The 24,262-nt window shown below is 47.9% G+C and overlaps 2 protein-coding genes across 7 annotated transcripts in view; one reads left to right on the top strand and one right to left on the bottom strand.

Annotated features, from left to right (window-relative positions):
• The window catches only part of LOC138761504 (SWI/SNF-related matrix-associated actin-dependent regulator of chromatin subfamily B member 1-A), a 37,359-nt gene extending 13,097 nt beyond the window's left edge, over window positions 1-24,262 (top strand). For 2 of the 6 annotated variants that reach the window (XM_069933737.1, XM_069933738.1), the window contains exons 3-9: window positions 733-870; window positions 8,346-8,473; window positions 9,508-9,597; window positions 15,339-15,505; window positions 20,863-21,053; window positions 22,405-22,536; window positions 23,428-24,262. In XM_069933737.1, coding sequence (XP_069789838.1) covers window positions 733-870; window positions 8,346-8,473; window positions 9,508-9,597; window positions 15,339-15,505; window positions 20,863-21,053; window positions 22,405-22,536; window positions 23,428-23,467 — 886 coding nt within the window. In that variant the 3' untranslated portion in view covers window positions 23,468-24,262. The remainder of the gene's footprint in view (window positions 1-732; window positions 871-8,345; window positions 8,474-9,507; window positions 9,598-15,338; window positions 15,506-20,862; window positions 21,054-22,404; window positions 22,537-23,427) is intronic. The other 4 variants (XM_069933739.1, XM_069933741.1, XM_069933740.1 and 1 more) reach the window with 3 other exon arrangements.
• Window positions 13,343-15,246, bottom strand: LOC138760240 (uncharacterized). The gene is made up of 4 exons (XM_069930571.1): window positions 15,216-15,246; window positions 14,791-14,980; window positions 14,180-14,406; window positions 13,343-13,575 (listed from the first exon to the last, which is right to left on the bottom strand). Exons 1-4 carry the CDS (start codon window positions 15,244-15,246, stop codon window positions 13,400-13,402), a joined length of 624 nt encoding a protein of 207 aa, XP_069786672.1. The 3' UTR covers window positions 13,343-13,399.

Raw genomic sequence — 24,262 nt, forward strand, 5'->3', positions numbered from 1 at the left:
AAATTTTAGGTGATTTTCGTGATCAGCAGTCCGAAATCTATTAAATCCCAAAGTGTTCAGGAAGCAAATTCTTCGTGGTCATCTATGGTCATACACCAGCCCACAGTGTACAAACTCATTCCATTAATGGTGGATGATTGGTTTGTGTGAACTGATAAAGTTAAATTTAAAATGTAATTTTAGACGTACAGCACGGTAATGGGCCATTTCGGCCCACGAGACCGTGCGGCCCAATTTACACCCCATTAACCTACATCCCCGGTACATGTTGAAGGGTGGGAAGAAACTGGAGCCGCCAGGGGAAACCCACGCAGACACGGGGAGAGCGTACAGACTCCTCATAGACAGCGTGGAATTTGAACCCTGGTCCCGATCGCTGGCACTGTAACGGTGATGCGCTAAGCAGTCCGCCAACCGGGCTGCCTCTAAGAGTTAGCAGTAACTGATGGGATTATTAATCCCTTTGTTCCAGGCGTTAAATGAATGGTTGGCCCGTTTCTGATTTCATTAGACTAATGCTGACAGCATTGTGCAGAGCTGGCTGGTAGAATTCATGGCTTATATTGTTTTTGTTTGGTTTAATGTATCCTGCAGTTAGTAGAAGGGTTAATGGTGGTTCGAATCGTGTATGAGCGATTTGTCCTCAAATAGCGGCATGACCTATGAATTGGGTTCTGACCCTGGACAGTTGCTGTGCCCTCATAATGGAGTTCTTCTTTTGTGCTTTTCCAGAGAGCAGAAGACAAAACGCAACAGCCAGTGGGTGCCCACCCTGCCCAACAGCTCACATCATCTAGATGCAGTGCCATGTTCAACAACCATCAACCGAAACAGGATTAGCCGTGACAAGAAGAGGACCTTCCCTCTCTGGTGAGTGTCAGGGGACTTGAGCATCAAAAGCCCTGAGCTCGTGTTACTGCGGCTCGGTCTGACACTTGAGACTCATCAAGTGAAATGGTCATTTTGTAGACGTCTCGAGGAATCTGTACGGGCGACTGGATTCTCAGAGGAACCCACGAGGTCGTTTGGAAAAGGCGGGAGCCGTTTTTCCTGTACTCGGGGGGGGGGGGGGGGGCAGGCAGAGCTTGAAGAAGGGCTCAGACCCAAAATATTGATTATACGGTAAAACTCCTGTTATCTGGAATTCTAGCAACCGGCAACCTCAAACAACCGGCGCCACCGAGCGGTTGGCGTAGCAGTTAGCACAATGCCTTTACAGCTCCAACGATCAGGACGGGACCTGGGTTGGAATATTGCACTGCTTGTACGTTCTCCCCGTGTCTGCGTGGGTTTTCTCAGGTTTTCTCCCACTGTTCGAAACGTACTGGGGGAGTGTAGGTTAATGGAGTGGGGCTGAATTGCCCTGTAACCGTGCTGTATGTCTAAATTTTAAACAAATAATTAATTTTAAAAATTAGTGGTATGGGAATTACCTGATTAAAGTGGACTTTACATAATCAAGGACTACATTTTTTTTTCAAATTACTTTACATTTTGCAGTCTTTTGTCTCTTAAAATGTTTACTCTAAATGCTGGTTTAATGGTTAGTTTCAAGCAACTGGAAAACTCACTTATCTGGCATCTACCAATCCTGGTAGGCGTTGGTTACTAGGGGTTTTATTGTATATCTTTACCTCCTGTGGTCTCAGCGTGACCTGCTGAGTTCTTTCTGCATGTTTGTGTTTTTACTACATGGGTTGACGACTGGCTGACTTAACAGTGAAAGCAGAGTAGGCATGAATGAGCCCATTTTTGGCAGGCAAGCTGGAACAAGTTGAGTACCATGGAGATTCTGCTGAGGCCTCAGCTTTTTGCAATGTAGAAATGACACGGATGAAGGCACTGAAAATGCAGTCAATGAATTTGCTAATTACGGGAGATGGTTAGAATGTAAGTGGCTGAGCACCTGGCAGAAAGTCTCGCAGGCACAAGGAAAATGTGCAGTCTCCACCCAGTCAACCCCGGGAGTCAGGGTCGAATCTGGGTCATGGGGCTATGACGTAGCTGCTCTGCTTGCTGTGTGCCACAGAGATGCCAGTAACCTGAAGCTCAGGGGTGTGGTCTCAACCTGCGATCAAGTAAAAGGGTTGTGTAGTGTGAAACGGACCCGAAACGTATCGCACCTTTGCTTCGTTCCCTCCACATTTCCTGATTCATTCCTCCATATTCAACTACCTGAATTCATACCTCTCGAACGAGCCACTTGTCCGTCTTCAGAATGTGGAAAGAAACTGGAACAGCCGGTGGGAAACCACATGGTCATGGGGGGGAAAAGTAGAGCGCCAAAAGTCAAGGAAGAGATGCAAGAGTATCAGAGCCAGGCTGTGGACCAGCTTCATCCCACAGTTCTGTGAGAATGCTGAACCACCAAAGGAACTGCTCACCCCAACCGTCCGAGACACTCATAATACAAAACAATATTTATTTATTTGGATATACAAATAATGCACATGTATTGTTTGCATGTGTGTTATGTCTGGTTGTGTGTCTGCATGTTTAGCACCGAGGTCCGGAGAACACTATTTCATCAGGTTATACTTGTACAGTCACATGACAATAAGCTCATCTTAGGCTTCCATCTTCTTCATCTGCCATACATGAGCTGCGCTCCCATCTCCCTGGTCTACGTTTGTCTACCTTTTGTGGAAGTTTCGATCACTCTTACAAAATTGCTGAATTGCATCCACTTCTGGTCAAGTTCAAGATTATTCATCATCTATGCAGTCTGGCAATGTGAAAGGGTAGATAAGTTTTGGAACGATATTTTATTGGGACGAGTTTTGAAGACGCAAATTTTGGAAGATCCAAGAATTTTTTTTTAATGGGAGATATTTTTCAATAGAAGTTGGATATTTATCAGAAGTTTTTAAGTGTAGCAGTAGTAAAAAAATGTATAGCTATCACGTGAAAATCCGATGATATATTGTGGGGTTGAATAGATGGTGAACGGAATTATTAAATTGTATACCACTAGAGAATATAACGTACAATTTACAAAATCAACAAGAAAAATTTGATAAGATTTGGAGACCCTACACAGATTCTATTGCTTCAACTTTATCTGCAGCGTCAGCGACTTCCTCACCTAACCCGCCCTAATTAGTTCATGGTTTAAGATTATTATGTAAATTTGCAATTAATCAATTTAAAAGATCTATGTTAATTAGACTGGCTTTTCTTTTCCTTTCTTTCCTATTCTTTTGGGGAGGGTGGGGGGGGGAGAAAATGTGAAAAATGTATTATTTTTGCTTCATAGTTTTTATTATTCTTCTTTTCTTTGGCTTGGCTTCGCGGACGAAGATTTATGGAGGGGGTAAAAAGTCCACGTCAGCTGCAGGCTCGTTTGTGGCTGACAAGTCCGATGCAGGACAGGCAGACACGATTGCAGTGGTTGCAGGGGAAAATTGGTTGGTTGGGGTTGGGTGTTGGGTTTTTCCTCCTTTGCCTTTTGTCAGTGAGGTGGGCTCTGCGGTCTTCTTCAAAGGAGGTTGCTGCCCGCCAAACTGTGAGGCGCCAAGATGCACGGTTTGAGGCGTTATCAGCCCACTGGCGGTGGTCAATGTGGCAGGCACCAAGAGATTTCTTTAGGCAGTCCTTATTATTCTTACAATATGGATAAATAGTGTACATGTATTGATCCAAATTAAAAACAAAATTATTCATCATCCGATTGTACAAGTACAACCCAACGAAACAGCGTTCTCCAATGGAACACACTGTAAATGCGCATACAGACATAACACGCGTACAGACAAGCTATTCATATGCACAATACTTGTATACAGTAAAACCCCTGTATCTGGCACCTATAGGGATAGGTAGATGCCGGATAAGTGAATTTTACAAATGGTTGTGATTGCTTGTTGTGTGATTGGGAAACTAATGGCGAGGCATAAATTTTTTTTTGCTGGTTGCTTGAATTCTGGATAACAGGTTTTACCGAACAAGTATTAAAATAAATAAATATTATTGTTTTATAAATCATTGAGTCACGGAGGGCTTGTATGAGCCATTCAGCAGTCTCACTGTTCAGAAACGATACGAAGATCTAAAGAGGTTGTAGAATGTGGCAAAAAAACACTGGGAATGTTTTGGGTCCAGGGGCATCTGTTAAAGTGGAGTTAACACTTCAAATCAATGAGTATCGGCAGCATTTTTGTTAGATTTGCTAACATTTGCTGTAGTTTGCTTTTATTTTGCCATGAGGGATCCAGGATGGAGGGAATTCAGCGAAAAGGTGAGATGGAAAAAGCTGGATTGTTCTGCTCCGACAAAGGGAGGTTCAGGAGATTTCACAGGAGTTTATAAAATGATGGTTTGAGATGGGGTAAATGTAGAAGGAATTTTCATTTGCAAGTAATGATGAACCATTTTCACACAATTAGGTCTCATTACAACAATCAAGCCAGGCCTGTCAGTTGGGGATGTCGCAATGGGATTGGCACTGATGGCTAAGGGGTGGGGCAGTAGGAGCGTGGGAATGGAAATGGGGGAGGAGAGTGGGGACGGTGGGAGTGGGGGAAGTGGGGAGGAGGAATGCGAGTGGGGGAGTGAGGATGGCAGAGAAGGGAAGGTGGGGAACATTAGGGGAGGAGTGGGGATGGTGGTGCAGTGGGGGAGGGGGGGAACGATGAGGGAAGCGGGGTACAGGGGGATGGGCTGATGGTGGGTGATGCTGGGGTGCTGGGACAGTTGCAATGTTTAAAGATCTTTGGACAGATACATGATGGGAAAAGTTTTGAGGAATATGGGCCAAATGCAGACAAATGGGACGATGTGAGATTAACAACTTGACCAGGACAGACAAATTGAGCTGAAGGTAAAACTCGGGCATGCTGCATCTTTCCGTGATGTACTGATTCCATGATGCTTTATTTATAACTCTGTGATCAACCTGGAATTTAAATAAAGCTGCAGAAAATAAACCAGAGCCTGCTTCAGCTGGGAGACCCAAGGAAGGGTCGTTGGCTCAAAGTCACACAGATGCTGGACTCTTCCGGCATTTATGTTCCTGTTCGTCATTCATTTCCCCACGATGTCTTCACTGACTAGCCTTCTCCCCCTCAATCTCAGCCTTCGTTAGTCGGGAGATCAAGTTCAAGAGCTTTGAAGTAACGTTGACGCTCTACCAAGCTCTGGTTGGAGTATCACGTTCATTTCTGGTCGGGTCATTACAGCACGGATGGAGGTTGCAAGGGAGATTAAGCAGGATGTGGCCTAGATTGGAGAATGTGTCCTTTGATCAAGATTCAGGTTCAAGTTTATCATAATCTGATTGTACATGTACAGCCTGACGAAAGAGCGTCTCTTCATACTGAGGCGCACACTGTACACAGTCCATATTTGACATGATTGTCATGGTTACAGGACACCATCAGCCTGTGGGAAGAAGCTGTTCCCCAGCCTGGCAGTCCTGATTTTGATGCTCCCTTACCACCTCCTTGATGGTAGTGGGTTGAAGAGACTGTTCTGGATGGAAAGGGTCTTCAATCATTCCTTGAGCCCTGTTTAGGGACCATTCCCAGCAAATGTTGTCTGTTGACGAAAGGAGGATCCCAGTGATCTTCTTGGCTGTTTTAATGATCCTCTGTATAGATTTCCGGTCTGATGCTTTGCAGCTACCATCCCACACAATGATTGAGCCAGAGAGGACACCTCAGTTGTGCTCCTGTGGAAGGTTGTCAAGATGGGAGCCGGTAGCCTTTCCCTCCTCCATCTCACTAGGACGGGTAGGCACTGCTGCACCTTCCTGACTGAAGAGGAAGGATTGTGTGAGTCCCTTCTTTATGCTCTCAACTCTTTCCAAAGCAGAGTCATTGCTGTGCAGTGGTTGACCTTTGCCCTCCTGAAGTCCACAGTCATCTCCGTTGTCTGGTCCACAGTGAGACTCAGGTTGTTGTTCTCGCACCATTTTGCGAACCTTTGAACCTCCTCCCTGTAACACGACTCATCATCATTGTTGATGAGACCAACTGCTGTTGTATCATCCATAAACTTGATGATTCTGATCGAGCTGAACCTGGCGGTGAAGTCATGAGTCAGCAGTGGCGGGCTGAGCAGTCAACCCTGAGGTGTTCCGGAGCTCAAGGTGATGGGACTTGGGGTCTTGCTGCCAAACCTGGACAGACTGTAGTCTTTTCGTCAAGTCCGTGATCTGAGGTTAAACACTGAGCTGAGGTCAATGAACAACAGCCTGGTGTATGAGCCATTGTTCCCTTGGTGGGTCAGGACAGAGGGGAGGGTCAATGCCAATGCATCGTCTTTTTGGAAGGGAGGCAAACTGGGACGGGTCCAATGTCGCTGGAAGGTGGGATTTGATGGGCTCTATCACCAGCTGCTCAAAGCACTTCATGATTATAGACGTCAGTGCCACTGGGCGGAAGTCATTTAGTCCGGTTACCATCACTTTGGGCACAAAGATGATGAGGCTGCTTTGAAATCTGTGGGGACAGTGGACTGCTGCAATGAGATGTTGTACGTGTCCATTATGACCTCCGTCACCTGGGCTGCAACGACTTTCAGCACCTGACCAGGTATGTTATCTGAACCTTCTGCTTTGTGTGGGTCCACCCTAGATAGGATCATCCTCACCTCAGCCGCGGCTACGCAGGGTGTCTGTTCCTCACAGGAGGACGAGGCTTTCTTTGCTGTCACCTTGCTTTCCTCATCAAACCATGCATCGAAGGTATTCAACCTGTCAGGAAGGGAGGCACCATTGCCTCTGACCCATAGGGATGACTTGTATCAGTCATGGTTTAAATATCTGCCACGTACGCTTTGTCTCGCTGGTGTCTGAGTTCCCACACTTTACCTTCCTGTTTGCGTGAGAGAGTTCCGCTCTTGCAGATCAGAATACCATCTCGCCTCTCAACCCGTAAGCAGTGTTGTGAGCTCTGAGTGATACTCAAACCTCCACAGCTCGCTGTGGTTTTTGATTTGCCCTGGCTGTGTAGCGTTTGATCACCATGACATACCTTAACACCGTGACATCTTAACAGAGCCAGGCCTTTTCTCTTTGGAGGTATCTTAATAGAGGATTATGAGGGGCTTGGATGGAATTGACAGCCAGACCCTTTTTCTCTGGCAACAATAGAAAATACCAGAGGATTAAGGTGAGTGGAGGAAAGCTCAAGGGAGATGTCAGTGGTGGGTGCCTGGAGCGCATTGCCGGGGGTGGTGATACATTTTAAACCCTCTTAGACAGGCCCGTGTTTGTAAAATATGGACGTGAGGTGGGAAAATTAGATTGTTGTGGAGTAGTTTTCCACGGGTCGGCACAACTCCATGGGCAAAGGGCCTGCAATGTGTATTTCCCCATGATGTTATCACTGACTCCAGCTTTCCTCCCACTTCAGCTCATTTCCCTGCTTTTGCATTTGCTGAAACCTGATGTTCTTGTGTGGTTTTTTTTCTAATTCTTATGTCCCATCAAAATAGAACAAAGCTTTACACTCTATGTCAGAACATTTGACAATCAATTCGATTCATTGTCATCAATCTCTGAAATGAATGGGGTTGTAAAATTGTACAACACAGGGGCATGTCTACCTATCTACACCAGGTCCACTGAGCTGCACTTGGACCAGATCCGCCTTGGCAGTTCATGTCCAGGTGCTCCTTCAGTGTTGTGTGTCCTTTCTTCAGCATCCCCTCAGGGAGAGTGGTCCACTTCTCAGCCACCCCCTGTGACCAGAAATCCCACCTTCGATCCCCTCGAGGCCTCCACTGCCTCACTTTGGACCGATGTCCACATGGTGTTTTCAATCCTACCCTGGGAAGGAGTCGTATTTACCCCATCCAGCCCCCTTCGTGGTGGTCACCTCATCTTCTCCAGGGTAAACAAACCCCATCCTGGTGAATACTACTCTGCAGCCTCATCCTTCCTTCACTGTGGCAGCCAGAACTGCACAGAGTGTGGCGTAACCAATGCCTTATGAAGTTGTAGCATGATGTTCCTGCTGTGGCTGCTGAAGGCAGGCTTTCCATGTGCTGCCTTCATCTTCCTCTCCACCTGTGCTACCTCTGTCAAGGATGTATGTTATCGGCTCCCGGTACATCCAAGATCAACACCCCCAAGGACCCCACCGCATTCGACATACTCCCTAGCTTGTTTGACATATGCATCACCTCATACTTGTTGGGATTATAAATCCCATCTAAGAGGTAACTAATGTTTTTGTTTGTCGGACGGTCTGAGTTTTTGGCTGTAATTTAGGAAGTGATCAGAATAAATGTTCTACTGTCAGACATGAGATGTAGCAGAGATGTGCCAGTGTGTTTTAAATGTGGCTTTTGGATTATTCTCTCTGACCTGTTCCCTGCTCGTCACTACCCCCTTCCCCCAGTTTTGATGACCACGACCCAGCAGTGATCCACGAAAATGCCTCTCAGTTGGAGGTACTGGTTCCTATTCGCCTCGACATGGAGATAGATGGGCAAAAACTGAGGGATGCCTTCACTTGGAACATGAATGGTAAGTAATAGTGGGTGAATGCTGTCTCCGCAAACTGTGGTGATGAACCACTAACGAGATCCTTCAGTTCATACGGGGCCAGGTGTCAGTTTAGATAAAAGTGTTTCCTATCTGTAATCTGCAGAGATAGTTAGATAAGAGGAGTCAGGGCCTGTTCGAGTGACAGCAAGGTTCACATCATAAGAGAGCATGGGTTGACGAGGGTTGTTGAGGCTCTGTTCAGCAAAAAGGAGGTGTGAATCAGGTTTAGGCAGCTGGGATCTTGAGGAGCAGGAGGGATGGAAACGGGATGAGAAAGGTAGAATCCCTGCCACATAGTGTCAAGGAGAATCCTGAAAAGATGGGAAATGGTGTTGCAGCTATGCTAAACTTTGTTTAGACCAGACTTGGAGCATTGTGTGATGTTCCTGTGACCCCGTGACAGGCTTTGGGCCGGGTACTGCAGAGGTTCACCAGGATGTTTCCTGGATTAGAGAGTGTTTGCGATTAGGAGAGGTTGGACATGCTGGACTATAGGAGGCTGTGAGGAGACCTGACAGAAATCAATGAAACAGTGAGAGGCACATATCGTGCAGTCGGAGCCTTTTCTTCCCCCAGGGTGGAAAACACTACTGGGCATGGCTTTATGGTGAAAGAGAGAAAGTTTAAAGGAGATTCGAGGGGCGCGTGTTTTTTTTAACGCAGAGTGGCCATGCCTGCGATGCACTGCCCGGGAGGTGATGGAGCAGAATCAACAGCAACATTCAGGAGCCATCTGGACAGGCCAAATGAACAGAGGGTTGGAAACCATGTGTGGGCTGCAGGGGCTAGTTTAAATTGGCATCGTGGTTAGCACAAACAAGATGGGCAGAAGGCCCTGTTCCTGTGTTGCACTGTTCTGTGCGCCATGTTCTGAAGCATGTTAAGGACATAAGGGTAACGAGGAAGAGAATAGTTTATTGAAGCTTAAGTGTAGTTGCCTGTGTGTGGAGCCATAAGAGATGTTTGAGGCCTTGAATGAATACTTCTGGTCTGTATTTCTCTATTGACCGTAGAGAAAGATGTGAAAACTCGTGAGTTCAGTGACGTCCTGAAACTTGGCGGCTATGGAAGCGGAGGCGTTGGTGGTCTTGAAATGTGTGAAGGTGGGTAAGCACCTGGGGCCCGACCGGGAGTATCCTCGGACACTGGGGAGGCTGCAGTGGAAATTGCAGGGTCTTGGCAGAATTGCTTCGTCTTTTAATTCACTACAGGAGAGGTCACAGAAGACTGGAGGGTGGTTCTGTTTGAGAACGGCTGCAAGGACAAGCAGTCAGTGAGCGTGATGTCAGTGGAGTGCATCAAAGGGGCAGGGAAAGGCAAGGATTGATTAAGAGAAAAACAATCCAAGTTTGTCCAACTTTATAGTCGGGGTAAATCATGACTTTGAGCTGGGAAATTTTGTCTCATGAACGTAATTGAGTTTTTTGAATAGGTGACCAAGAGGATTGATGAGGGCAGAGAGGTGGAAGATGTCTAACTGGGCCTCAGTAAGGTCCTATACTGTAGGCTGGTGCAGATGGTTAGAACATGTGGAATCCAGGTGAGCTGGCCAACTGGGGACAGGGTTGTTGTCCGAGTGGAGGTCTGCGACAGAGATGTGCTGCAAGAATTGGTACTGGATCCACTGTGGCCTGACAACTCAGTTCACGATTTGGATGAGAATGTGGGTGAACAGGTGACATCAAAATTAGCCCCACCATTCCCGATGATGATTCCTCTTCTGCCCCGGTTCCCCATAACCCTGAATTCCTCCATCTTCCAGACATTTATCTTTCCACTTCAATCATGTGTAATGTGGATGTGCAGTAAGTTTACATAGATCAGCACCACATCGCAGGCTAAAGAGCCCATGCTATGTAGTCTCTGTTAAATAGGATTCAGCCTCCACACCTGAGACAGAGAGTTCCAGGGATTTTCTACCCTCTGAGATGAAATCTCTTCACGATAACCTCTCCCTCATTTTTACGATGTCCCCCTGTTCTTGACTCTACTCTGTCGAGACCCCTGACAATCCTCTAGGTCTGAGTGAGTCACTGCTCAATTTTCTAAATTCAGGGAATACAGACTATTTAAACTGACTTGATAGGACAAACATGATAGATGGGAAGAAATCAAGTTCATGTTGGTGGAATAACATTTTCTAGTACAGTATGTCGTTCCTTGCCCCAAATAGCCTTACCTCTGTGAACATGCAGAACTGTTCATTCAAAACCACCCTGTGAACTCTGGTTCCATCCACACAAGTCCACACTGTGACGCTGCCCTTGCCTTCTGTTCCCCATGATCGGGTCACTGCAATGTTTTGGTTTTGCACAATCTGCAGTAGTTCTGTGAACATTACACGTTGAAGCCCAGTGAAAGGAGCTGCTCATCTGATTGAAAGGAGCTCTGCATTAAGTCCCAATTTCCTGCGTTTTTATACAACATTACAGCAGTGTTGGCCCTGCAGCCCATAATGTTGGGTCAACTGATGTGAACCTACTCCTCGACAATCTAATTCATCCCTATTTCACACCCATAAACCTCTCTTTTTACATCCATCCAAGAGTCTTTTGAATGTCTAATGTACCTGGCTCCACCACCACCCCTGGCAATGCATCACAGGCACCCACCACTTTGAGTAAGAAAACTACCCCTGATGTCTCCCCTGAACTTTCCTCCACTTGCATTAAACAAATGTCCTCTGGTATTTTGCCCTGGGATAAAGGTGCTACTAAATAGAATAATACCTAGTGTCGCTGAGAATATTCTCCCAGAATCACAGTGCGGCTTTCGCGCAAACAGAGGAACCACTGACATGGTCTTTGCCCTCAGACAGCTCCAAGAAAAGTGCAGAGAACAAAACAAAGGACTCTACATCACCTTTGTTGACCTCACCAAAGCCTTCGACACCGTGAGCAGGAAAGGGCTTTGGCAAATACTAGAGCGCATCGGATGTCCCCCAAAGTTCCTCAACATGATTATCCAACTGCACGAAAACCAACAAGGTCGGGTCAGATACAGCAATGAGCTCTCTGAACCCTTCTCCATTAACAATGGCGTGAAGCAAGGCTGTGTTCTCGCACCAACCCTCTTTTCAATCTTCTTCAGCATGATGCTGAACCAAGCCATGAAAGACCCCAACAATGAAGACGCTGTTTACATCCGGTACCGCACGGATGGCAGTCTCTTCAATCTGAGGCGCCTGCAAGCTCACACCAAGACACAAGAGAAACTTGTCCGTGAACTACTCTTTGCAGATGATGCCGCTTTAGTTGCCCATTCAGAGCCAGCTCTTCAGCGCTTGACGTCCTGCTTTGCGGAAACTGCCAAAATGTTTGGCCTGGAAGTCAGCCTGAAGAAAACTGAGGTCCTCCATCAGCCAGCTCCCCACCATGACTACCAGCCCCCCCACATCTCCATCGGGCACACAAAACTCAAAACGGTCAACCAGTTTACCTATCTCGGCTGCACCATTTCATCAGATGCAAGGATCGACAATGAGATAGACAACAGACTCGCCAAGGCAAATAGCGCCTTTGGAAGACTACACAAAAGAGTCTGGAAAAACAACCAACTGAAAAACCTCACAAAGATAAGCGTATACAGAGCCGTTGTCATACCCACACTCCTGTTCGGCTCCGAAACATGGGTCCTCTACCGGCACCACCTACGGCTCCTAGAACGCTTCCACCAGCGTTGTCTCCGCTCCATCCTCAACATCCATTGGAGCGCTCACACCCCTAACGTCGAGGTACTCGAGAGGGCAGAGGTCGACAGCATCGAGACCACGCTGCTGAAGATCCAGCTGCGCTGGATGGGTCACGTCTCCAGAATGGAGGACCATCGCCTTCCCAAGATCGTATTATATGGCGAGCTTTCCACTGGCCACCGTGACAGAGGTGCACCAAAGAAAAGGTACAAGGACTGCCTAAAGAAATCTCTTGGTGCCTGCCACATTGACCACCGCCAGTGGGCTGATAACGCCTCAAACCGTGCATCTTGGCGCCTCACAGTTTGGCGGGCAGCAGCCTCCTTTGAAGAAGACCGCAGAGCCCACCTCACTGACAAAAGGCAAAGGAGGAAAAACCCAACACCCAACCCCAACCAACCAATTTTCCCTTGCAACCGCTGCAATCGTGTCTGCCTGTCCCGCATCGGACTGGTCAGCCACAAACGAGCCTGCAGCTGACGTGGACTTTTTACCCCCTCCATAAATCTTCGTCCGCGAAGCCAAGCCAAAGAAAGGTGCTGGCTGTCCACCCTATCTACCCCCCCACAATCCATATATCTCTATTAAATCGCTCTCGTCCTTCATCGCTGCAAAGTTAAAAGCCCCACATTGCTTCATAAGACATGTTTTCCAGTCCAGTGACCATCCTGGTCAATCTCTGCACCCTCTCCAAGGCATCTCCATCCTTCCTGTGATGAAGTGACCGGAACTGAAGGAAACACTGCAAGTGTAGTCCAACCAGAGTTTTATGGACCTGCAGGCATTACCTCGTGAACCCAATCCCCCAACTAATGTCAGCCGAAACAGCATACGCCTTCTTAACCACTCTTTGTCAACTTGTGCGACAACCTCGAGGAATCTTGACCCCAAGATCTCCCTGGTCTTGCACACTTAAGAATACTGGCAGCTGCTGTCACGGCATTTTATTTTTCCCAGAGGAGATCCTAATGACCCACAAACCTGCTCCCTATGTCTATGTTTCAGCCATGTATTCACCTGCCATAACTTCCCATCCCTCCCTTCACTGGCGTGAGGTACAAGCGGAAACCCAGGCATTACCAATGTGGAGGTTCTGCCCTTTAGTTTCCTTCCAAAATCCCTGTTTTTCCCTTCAGTACCTCATCCCTTTTCTTTCTCTGTCATTGATACCAACGTGGACCACAACATCTGGCTTCTCACCCCACCCCCCCCTTTCAAAAATGCAGTGGACTTGAGCAAAGACGTCTCTGACCTTGACAACTGTGAAGGCAACGTGTCTCGATCCCATCCACAGAATCACCCATCAATCCCTTATCACTATTGCTCTCTTCCCTTCCCTTCTGAGCCACAGAGACCTGGCCGCTGTGCGTTTTCCTTGATAGGTCATCCCCTGAAATAGTTGTGAAAGAATAAGTTTAACGAATATGCTTAGCAAAGTGTTAAGTAGTTTGTCCATCCCATAGGATTGTGATGGTTCCTTTCAGTCAGTTTGTGAGATAAAGATTCTGTTTTTGGAGGAGTGAGATTATCCAGGTACACAGTCCTTTATCCGGAACCCATGGGGGACAGTGTGTCCCAAATTTTGGATTTTTCCAGATTTCAGAAAGCTAGATTTAAGCCCACCTGAATTGTGATGCAGTATCCACCCCCACCCCCTTCCAGTTGCGCTGCAGTCAACCACCCCCTCGCCCCCCTGATTCGCACTGCCGGTCTCCCCTCACTCGCCCGCCAAACACATGCTGCCGGTCTCCCCCCACTCGCCCACCTGATTCGCGCTGCCAGTCTCCCCCCCCCCCACTCGCCCGCCCAATGCGTGCTTCCGGTCTCCCCCCACTCGCCTGCCCAATTCATGTTGCCAGTCTCCCCCCACTCACCCGCCCAATTCGCGCTGCTGGTCTCCCCCCGCCCCCCCCCCCCCCCCACCCACTTGACGCACACTGCCGACTCTCTCCCCACTTTCCGGATTTTAGATGTCTGGATAAAGGATTGTGTACCTGTAGTTGATGCAGTCAACGTAAATGTAAGAATCTTTGAGAAAGCTGATTGTAAATGCTGGAATCCAGGACAAGCAATGTCTGTGGAGACAAAAGCACAGATGTGGTAACAACGGGTCCTGGCTCTCTCTGCACTGGCCGTCTTGAACTTCGACTCCCATTCCTGTCTGTCCTGTCCCTTCTCCGTCTCAGCTTTTGCCTGAGTAATTTGCCAAACAATGTGTGGACTAGTGTCAGGTGAGCTGACCTCGGTGCTGTCCTCTCACGCACTCAGCTCTCCGCCAAGGTTTCATCTCATCTGTTCATTCCTCCTCTCCCCCTTGCCTGTCTGGTTCCATCTCCACCCACCCAATATCCCCTTCTCCCTCATGTCACTCTACCCACTTGATAACCTCTGCCCTCTCTCCCCCCCCTCCTCCCGCCAGGCGTTCTCTTTCCCACCCCACCCTGTCACTCTCCCACTCTTTTTCCTGCCATCCCCTCAGTCCTGATGCAGGCCTCAACCTGACACAACGATTTGCACACACTTGCCTCCTCCGATGCTGCTCGTCCCACTGAGTCCCACCTGGCGATATTGTTACAGGAAAAGGGCCATGGAATCAGTGACCAACTGGTTCCAGAATGGCCCTGATGACAGAGTGAAGGGTAACGTTGGCGATAGGGGTTCCTCGGGACCCTCTGCCCTCTTGGTAAGATGCACGATCACAGGATGTGTGCTTGTTGCTGGTTGGCAATGAGGTTCAGACTGCAGAAGGACATCACTGGATGGGTAAACCAGTAAACCACTGGGCAATGGGACTTCTGATGTGCAGTCACAGAAATAAGGGCAATCCAGCAGTCAATTTTGTGCCCAGCTCAGACGCAAAAACAGGAAGGTGTACACAGCTGTCTGTGTGGGACGTCGATATTGGCAGAAATGCATTGTTCTCGTGAATAAAGCCCCCCAACTTCCTCGGCTGGGCTGAGGGCCCCCCCCCCCCCACATCTCTCTCCCTACCCCTTGTGGGGCTGGGTTAAAGCCCCCTGCGGTCGTTACCTGCCTTAAGGGGCGCAAACGTGGCCAGCATGCGGCTGACTGGACCCCTGAGCTTGCTATGTCAGTATCGGGTTGTGGTATCCGGTTTTCCTCTTCACTGCCAGCCTGTTGTATCCTTTGCAGAGAAGTTAATGACCCCAGAGATGTTTGCTGAGATATTGTGTGATGACCTGGATCTGAACCCTTTGACCTTTGTCCCCGCCATTGCTTCAGCAATCCGCCAGCAGATTGACTCCTACCCGACAGACAGCATCCTGGAGGACCAGCCCGATCAGAGAGTTATCATTAAGGTGAGCGAGTGCTTTAATCTCCTCTCCCACTGCAGAGAACTAAATCCAGCTTCCTTGGAACTGGGCACCTTGGTGACTCAGCAAGGGGAGAGTGGCAGGAGTCCACTGTTGCTGGTGTGTCTATACTATGGCGGCAGCTCGGCACGGCTTGCAGTGTCTGCACGAACGCAAAGGTTGGGTGCAGGTGCAGCAGGGAATCAAGAAGGTAAGTGTTGGAGGAGTCGGGAAAACCAGCCTTCCAGGAAAATAGGAAAAAAGTTAGGAAAAAGCAAAGCATAACAGAAATAGAGTACAAGAAATAGAAGATAAAGATACAGAGAAGAGAAAGAAGATGGCACCCAAGAAGAAGAAAGTAAGAACAGCTGGAAAAAAAGAGTTGAAAAAGTCAGCGGAGAAGAAAGAGGAAGGCCTTACCTGCATGAGGGAACAGGACGCTGTGGTGACGAGGAGTGCCCGACCCTCGAGGTCAGTGCCTGCTCTGTGGAGTCGCGACCCACTACAAAAATGGCTCTCAGAGCTAAACAAAAGTGCGCAACTGAGCAATCAAAGGAGAAAGAGTACACCAGCGGGAGGGGGACTCAGCAGAGGAGCGGTCTGTCACAGAGTGAGCAGCTGATGGATGCCCGACACCAGGGCTCTCAGCTGGAGGGCAAGGAACAACAGACGAGCACCGCAGGACGGGAGGACCAGCAACAAGAGGCCCGACAAAGAGATACAAGCAGCTCATCAGGAAAAACAGAAGAGACACAGGCACAAAGAAGAGAAGAAGACACAAACACAGATACAGACACAGAAGAAGAGGAAGAAAAAGACCAAGATCTTCACAGAGAAATAGAAGGTAAAACCGATGGACAAAGAGAAATAAAAGGTAAAACTGATGAACAGAATATAGATAAAGTCTTTTTTTGAAGAACAAATGAGATCACTCAAAGAATGGTTGTCATTAGAGTTTAATGCAATTAAAAGGAAAATGAAAACAGAAGAAAAAAGGCAAAGATTAGAACTGGTAATGACAGAAATAGGGAAAAGAGTAGAGAATGTGGAAGAACGAGAAACGGCTGTAGAAATGGAAGTAAATGACTTGAGGGAAATTGGAAGAAAGTGACAAAAAAAATTAAAGAGGACACAAAAGTTGTTATGTCAGAAAATTGATATGTTGGAAAATTATAGTAGGCGAAACAACATAAAAATAGTGGGCCTGAAGGAGGGAGAAGAAGGCACAGACATGAAGGAATTTATAAAAGGATGGATCCCGAAGGTCCTGGGAACGACAGAAATGCAGGAAGAAATGGAAATAGAAAGGGCTCACAGAGCATTAGCTCCGAAACCACAGACACATCAAAAACCAAGATCCATCTTAGTAAAATTTTTGAGATACACGACAAGAGAAAATATACTGGAACGGGCGAGGAATAAAATTAGAGAAGATAATAAACTGGACAAAATACAAGGGTCAAAAAATATTTTTTTACCCAGACATAAGTTTTGAACTCTTAAAGAGGAGGAAGGAATTTAATACAGCATATGGAAAAAAGGTTACAAATTCATATTAAGACATCCAGCTGTGCTTAAAATATTTATACCCGGGGAGGAAAACAGACTGTTCTCGGATCCAGAGAAAGTGTAAGATTTCGCAGGATGTTTGCAGGAAAGGAGAAGAGATGTAACAAGAATGAAGAATGGCGCTAAAGTATATATAAAGATAAAAAAACAATGTATATGTAAAGAACTAAAGAGGAAAAGGAGAAGGGTAGAAAGGGAGTAAGGGGGAAAAAAGAGAGCTTTGTTATATGTGTTTTAAAAAAAGTGTTTTCTGGAGAGGGCTGGGTAGAGGAGAAATAACCGTCACTGCAAAATCAGTTGACGCTGTGAACAAGATCGCAATCCAAATTAAAAGGGGAGTTGTGGTTGCCTGGCAAGGGATATGGGGCAACTCAGAGAGGGGGGGAACTTTTGGGGTTAAGGTATTAGCAGAAGTGGGAATTGCGGGGGTACATTATGTCTTATTAAATGTAATAAGAGAAAACTAAGAGATGAAAAGGGGAATGGAGGTGGCGAAGAGGTGGAAAAGAGGTGTGTGCAAGATATAAGATGGCCATGTTGAACTATATAACTGTAAACATTAATGGAATACATAACCAAATTAAAAGGAAGAGGCTATTAAATTTATTGAAGGAAAAAATAGATATAGCATTTGTGCAGGAAACGCATCTAACTGAAGCGGAACATAACAAACTAAAGAGAGACTGGGTCGGACATGTAACGGCAGCATCCTATAACTCAAAAGCTAGAGATGAAGCCATACTAGTTAACAAAAATGTATCAATCAAAATAGAGGAGGAAATAATAGATCCGGCAGGGAGGTATGCAATGATAAAGTGTCAGATACACACATAGAATTTTGGAATTTGCTCAATATATATGCGCCTAACGAGGAGTATCAAAAGTTTATGAAGAATTTCTTTTTAAAGATTGCAGACACATAAGGAAATATATTGATAGGAGGGGATTTAAACCTTAATTTGGACCCAATGTTGGATAAAACTGGACAAAAGACAAGTAAAAAGAATAACTAGCCAAATTTATGGTAAATCAATGCAGAAAATGAAAATGAATATATGTATTCCATTGGAAAAAATAACATATAATTTAAAAAAATAAAGTCACGATGTTTGAGCAAATTTGGGAACATATCAAAGAGAGCTTGCCTACGACCTCCATCCCCCAAAATGAGAATGAAAATGATAAAAATGAAAAAACGACTAGATTCAGTGTGTAATAAATAATGATGCATTTTTCTTGTTTATTTTCATTTGTGAGAAAATATTGTTTTATGGTTTTATTGTATTGTATATGTTGAATATTTATGGGTTTTGGAGGGGGGTGTGTAGAGGGGAGGGAGGGAAAAGGAAAAAAAATGGGAGAAAAGACCACTGCAAATTTAATGAGAAACGTTTGTACATATTTTGGTTGATGTGGTTCATAGTGTGAAAAATAAAAAAATATTTAAAAAAAAAGGTAAATGTTGGCCTCCATCACTGGAGGAATTAAATTCAGGAGCAGAGAGGTTATGCTGCAACTGTGCCTGGTACTGGCCACATCTGGAGAACTGTGTGCAGTTCTGGTCTCCTTACCTGAGGAAGGATGTACAGGTTGTACTTCTTTTAATCTGGCAACATTGGGGCCCGGCCATTGCCAGACCACAGAAAGTGCCATAAAACAGAAAATGGCTCCTATGTAAACATATTAAAGGTAGAACAAAGCTTAAAACAGGAAATAATACCATGGGGCATTAGCGCAAGGCCTTTACACCACCAGCGATTGGGACTGGGCTTCAAGTCCCACGCTGTTTGTAAGGAGTTTGTAATAATGGCAGCAGGCTTAAACGTGGGATTGCCGGACGAGAAGAGGTACAACCTGGAGATGGCATAGAGGAGGTTCGCCAGGTTGATTTGCCAGAGATGAGAGGGAGATTGAGGATCTGGGACTGTACTCGCTGGAATTTGGAAGACTGAGAGGGGATCTTATTAGAAACATTAAGAGGGGCATAGATAAGATGGAGATCGGTAAGTTGTTCCCATTGGTCAGGAAGACAAGAACTAGGGGATGTTGCCTCAATATTTAGGGTGGTAGATTTAGGATGGAGATGAGGAGGAACTGCTTTTCCTAAAGGGTGGTGAATCTCTGGAATTCGCTGCCCATTGAAGCAGTGGAGGTGACCTCAATTAATATATTTAAGACCAGGTGGGATAGATGTTTACATAGTTGGGGAATTAAGGGAATTGGGGAAAAGCCAGGATGGTGGAGATCAGCCATAATCTCGTTGAACGGAGTTGCAGGTTTGACGGACCAGGTGGCTGACTTCTGCTCCTATTTCTTACTTTTTAATGGCTCTCAGATGGTCCTGAAATCCCACTTCTTGGTCTTCCCTGACAAGGTCAGGAATTCCTGGTTCATCCCTCACTCCAAGGTCTCCCTGATGTGCTGGTAGTCCTGGCTTTCACTTGCTTGCATTGCTGGGGCTGCGTTGCAGTACAGGTTGCCTCCAGATAAGTCACAGAGTTGTCCAGCAGGGAACTGAGGCCCTTTGGCCCAACTTGACCATGCTAGACAATTTCTCCTCCCAAGCTGGTCCCATCTGGGTGTACTTGGCTGACTGAACCCAAGCATTGGAGCATCTGATGATGGAAGCTGCAACTTTGGAAGAACCTGGGCAATTCCAACAATGCAGCGTATACTGCACTGGAATTAGCTACCACCTATCATCGTGATGGAGACTAGAGACTGCAGGCACTGGAACAAATCGCTGGAGGAACAGTGAGGTGAAACTTGCTCACTGCACCCTGGCAGTTTGGGTCAAGACCGATGATCAGGAATGGCGGTGCAGGGGAAGGGAGAGGGATGAGGAGAGGTTGAGGGAGGGGTGGAGGGATGAGGTGGATCCTGGTGAGTGGTTTTGTACACGTTTAGAAGGCCAACCCTTGGTCTTCCTGGCTCTGGGGAAAACAGTCCCTGCCTACCCAGTCTCTCCTTGGAACGCAAGTGTGCCCGTCCCTGGTAACATACTCATGAATCTTTTTGTCCACCATCATGTACTGGCTTTGAGCAACACAAACCTGTCTGTGATCCTTTGCATTGGGATTGCTGTTCAGCGGCTGAGGACTGCTGTAAGAAGTAAACCACGAAAGTGCAGACACCGTGGTTGAAGTTAAAAACACAAAGGGCTGGAGAAACTCAGCAGGTCAAACAGTGTCCTTTATGTAGCAAAGGTAAAAAAATATATAATTGAGATTTTGGGCTTCAGCAGGCGTCTGAACAAAAGGGTTGGGGGGGGGAGGGCAAAATCAGGAAGTAATAGGAGGAGAAGGGAGGGAGGGGACAGCAGCAAGCAAGGGGAGAAGGGAGGGCTGGATGAGTAGAGAGGGTGGTCTTGGGACAATACATGAGGCCATGGACAGACGTGTGAGTATGGGAGTGGGACACGGAATTGAAGTGGTTGGCCACTGGGAGATCCCCATCACTGAGCGAAGGTGCTCAGTGAAGCGATGTCCCAGTCTGCATGCCCAGTCTCTCTCTGATATAGAGCAGGTCACAAAGGGAGCACCAGATGCTGTAAATCAGTCCTGCAGATACACACATGAAGTGTTGCCTCACTTGAAAGGCCTGTTTGGGGCCCCGTACAGTGGTGAGGGAGGAGGTGTGGGTGCAGGCCACCACCTTCTGGTCTGGAGACTGGGTTGTTGACCCTTGGTTGGGAGGACCTGCCCTCAATAGCAGAGCCAGGCTGCAGGATGAGGCTCCCGAGGCCGGGTGCTGACTGAACCTGTGCAGTAACTGAAGTATTGTGTTTGTACCAGCTGAACATCCACGTGGGGAACATCTCTCTGGTGGATCAATTTGAGTGGGACATGTCGGAGAGGGAGAACTCGCCTGAGAAGTTTGCTCTGAAGTTGTGCTCCGAGTTGGGTCTGGGAGGAGAGTTTGTCACCACCATCGCGTACAGCATCAGAGGCCAGCTGAGCTGGCATCAGCGCACGTACGCTTTCAGGTAGGTCTGTTCTGCTGACAAAGGTTGGCACCTTCTGCTAGGGGTTTTACCACTGTCTGTGGATCCCTGAATCTCCCTGTTCCTCTGCTGCCCTGAGAGCTTATTGTGTTGAAACGGTTCCCACGCTGCAGTGCACCTCTGAACTTCTGCACCTCTGGGTGTCTCTTCAAGACTTGCTCCATTTACCCATGCTGCTAGCTGCAGCTCCCAGCTACTCATCAGCAACTCCCTCCGATCTTTCCTTGAAATCTGTTCCATCACCCGCCAGCTCTGTGCTTCAATAAAAACAACAGTGTACGTTAAATTTATAAGAGGTTCTGGTGACCCGCAGCCTCTCCCCTGATCTCACAGGTTCTCACAACACCCCTCTACATCATGGTCTCCTCTACATCGGAGTGACTGGACACAGACAGGGAGGTCGCTTCGTCGAGCACCTCGGCTCTGTCCGCTGCAATAGCGTTGAGCTCTCAGCGGCCGCTCGTTTCAATCCTCCGTCCCATTCCCTTGCCGACGGTCTCATGCACTGCCAGACTGAGACCACCAGCAAATTGGTGCCTGTAAATTGATCACCCTCCAACCAGATGGCATTAATATTGACTTCTCTGGCTTTCGTTACCCCCCCACCCCTTCCCCCTGTTGCCTCTCCATTCCCCATCTCCTTTCGCACAGATGTGATAAATTCCACCAACTCCCTTATCCATCCAATTAACTCCTTTTGGTGGTCTGGATTCCTCCCCCATTGTTTGAATTTTGAGACTTTCTCCCTCTGCCTTCACTGATTTTTTGTTTTCCTCGAGGGCTCAGGTCTGAAACGTCGGCGATATATATATATATCTTTGTCTCCTATAGATGCTGAAAAGACCGGCCGAGTTCCTCCAGCATTTTGGTGTGTTTACAACAATCGCAGCGTCTGCAGCCCATCGTGTTTCACTCTCCCAACATCCCTGCCCATCCTGTCATCAGCTTGATTTCCCCTCTCCTTGGTTGAACCATCTAACCCTCACCTCCTTATTGGAGTTCTCACCTGCGGGCCGACTCCACATCTCACTTGCCAACTGCCTTCTCCGATCTCCTGCCACCACCCCCACCTCTCTTCCCTACTTGGGACATCTCAGCTGGTCCCACCTTCCAATTCCTGCCTCCCTCTCATCTCCTTATTGAGGCTCTACCTCTATGCACCTTCCCCCTGCACTCTGTCCTGATGCAGCGTCTCGCCGAGAAGCGTTGACTGTCCCTCCCCTTCCTTAGACGCTGCGGACCATCTGCTGTGAACGTATGCCCAGATCCGGATCTCAGAGGTAAGGGTGGGAATTGCTGTCCTGTGTTGACTGTTTCGTCTTTTGTGCTGCAGTGAGAATCCGCTGCCCACAGTGGAGATTGCCATCAGGAACACGGGCGATGCCGACCAGTGGTGCCCCCTACTGGAGACGCTGACGGACGCAGAGATGGAAAAGAAGATTCGGGATCAGGACCGAAACACCCGGTACATCCCTGTGTGGTGACGACAGTGCTCGCTCCCTTCTCGCCCCCCATCGTCATGCTGTCCCTGACCCATCCATTCCTTTCCCTCCCCCATATGATCATCCCCATTCCCCTGCCCCCCTCCCTCCCCCTTACCTTGAAATTGGGACAAACTTGGGCTGCCCTCCGTGGGAAGTCAAGGGTGACCAACATTTCAGGCCTGGGCCCTTTGAAGGGTACAGACAAAAGCAGTCAGGGGTCCAAATAAGGTACTATGGGGCTGGAGGAGCACAGGCCAACAAGGAAGAGATCACAGGTGGATGCAGATGGCTGGGCTGAGGTGATGGAGGGAGAGGGTAACGATAGAAGGAAGGAGTGAAAGCATGGAGCTCCCAGTGGCTAACCATTTCAATTCCACACACCACTACCACATCGTCATGTCTGTCCATGGCCAAATCAAGGCTACCCGCACATTGGAGGAACAACACCTTGTATTCTGTCTCCAACCAGACAGCATTAATTTCGACTTCTCCAGGATCCATTAACCCCTCCTCCAGAGTCTCTTGGTCTCCTTTCCTCCAGCTTCCCACCTCTCCTACCAGAAACCCCTCCCCTGAACACACCTTTTGCTTCTCTCAACTAGCGTCCTATCTAATCCACCTATGACCACTTTACCTGTCGGCCTGTGCTCTTCCCCCTGCCCCTTTCCTCCCTTGGGTCCTTTCCTGTACCCTCCCTCCTCCCACTTCTTTATTCAGGCACCAGCCTGTTTCTTTCGTCTGACGAGAAGCCCAGGCCCAAGATGTTGCTTACACTTTACTTCCAATGGATGTTGTGTGTCCAGCGTGCATGTGTGTTGCACTCAACCCCAGTGTCGGCAAGCTTATTTAACTCTTGTTTTCTTGCTTCACAGGCGAATGAGACGTCTCGCAAACACAGCTCCGGCTTGGTAACTGACCCCGAGGGCTCCAGTCTGGTAAATAACCCCGAGGGCTCCAGTCTGGTAACTGACCCCGGGGGCTCCAGTCTGGTAACTGACCCTGGGGGCTCCGGCTGGTAACTGACCCCGGGAGCTCCGTCTGGTAACTGACCCTTGGAGCTCCGGCCTGGTAACTACAGTTTACCTCCAAGTTGCTAACTGATCCCACACTCAGTAGGATCCTCAACCTGGTCATTACCCCTAGGCTCAGTCCTCTGGTCTGGGTGCTGGGAGATGCACCTCTGCTCGATCCTGCCTCCTATGTGTGGCCGCATCGCCAGACAGGTTCCGATGATGACAAATGGATGGCCAATGCACGTGCGAGTTCTGAGAGAAAAGGAGACGTTACCTATGGCGGCATCATCACAGGACCCGCAGTGTCCCTACCCTCTGTCACCCATCCCCCCACTGTCTATTTCCTCCGTCACCCACCCCCACTGTCTGTTCTCTCCGTCACCCACCCCCCCACTGTCCATTCCCTCCGTCACCCAACCCCCCCATTGTCTATTCCCTCTGTCACCCATCCTCCCACTGTCCATTCCCTTGGACCCCCATCTCCCCACTGTCCATATCCTCCGTCACCCATCCCCCACTGTCGGTTTCCTCTGTCATCCACCCCCAACAATGAATTCCAACTGTGTCCATCAGTTGTCATCCTGTGCAGTTCCATTACCTGCTGTCAGTGCACAGAAATGTTGCCTTAAGCTGTTTTTTTTTAATTGATGCTCTTTGCACTTCCAGAGCAATTTTTTTTAAAATAAAGTTCATA

This window comes from Narcine bancroftii, chromosome 4 (assembly GCF_036971445.1).
Source record: "Narcine bancroftii isolate sNarBan1 chromosome 4, sNarBan1.hap1, whole genome shotgun sequence".
NCBI lineage: Eukaryota > Metazoa > Chordata > Chondrichthyes > Torpediniformes > Narcinidae > Narcine > Narcine bancroftii.

Excerpts from the sequence above, each read along its gene's own strand:
- LOC138760240 (XM_069930571.1), bottom strand. The coding sequence starts at position 15,246 with ATGCTGGCCACGTTTGCGCCCCTTAAGGCAG. Across the intron at positions 14,981-15,215 it reads GTTTGCGCCCCTTAAGGCAG|AAGTCCCATTGCCCAGTGGT; the intron begins GTAACGACCGCA and ends ACTGCACATCAG. Across the intron at positions 14,407-14,790 it reads TCAGGGCCATTCTGGAACCA|TCCACACATTGTTTGGCAAA; the intron begins GTTGGTCACTGA and ends ACCTGACACTAG.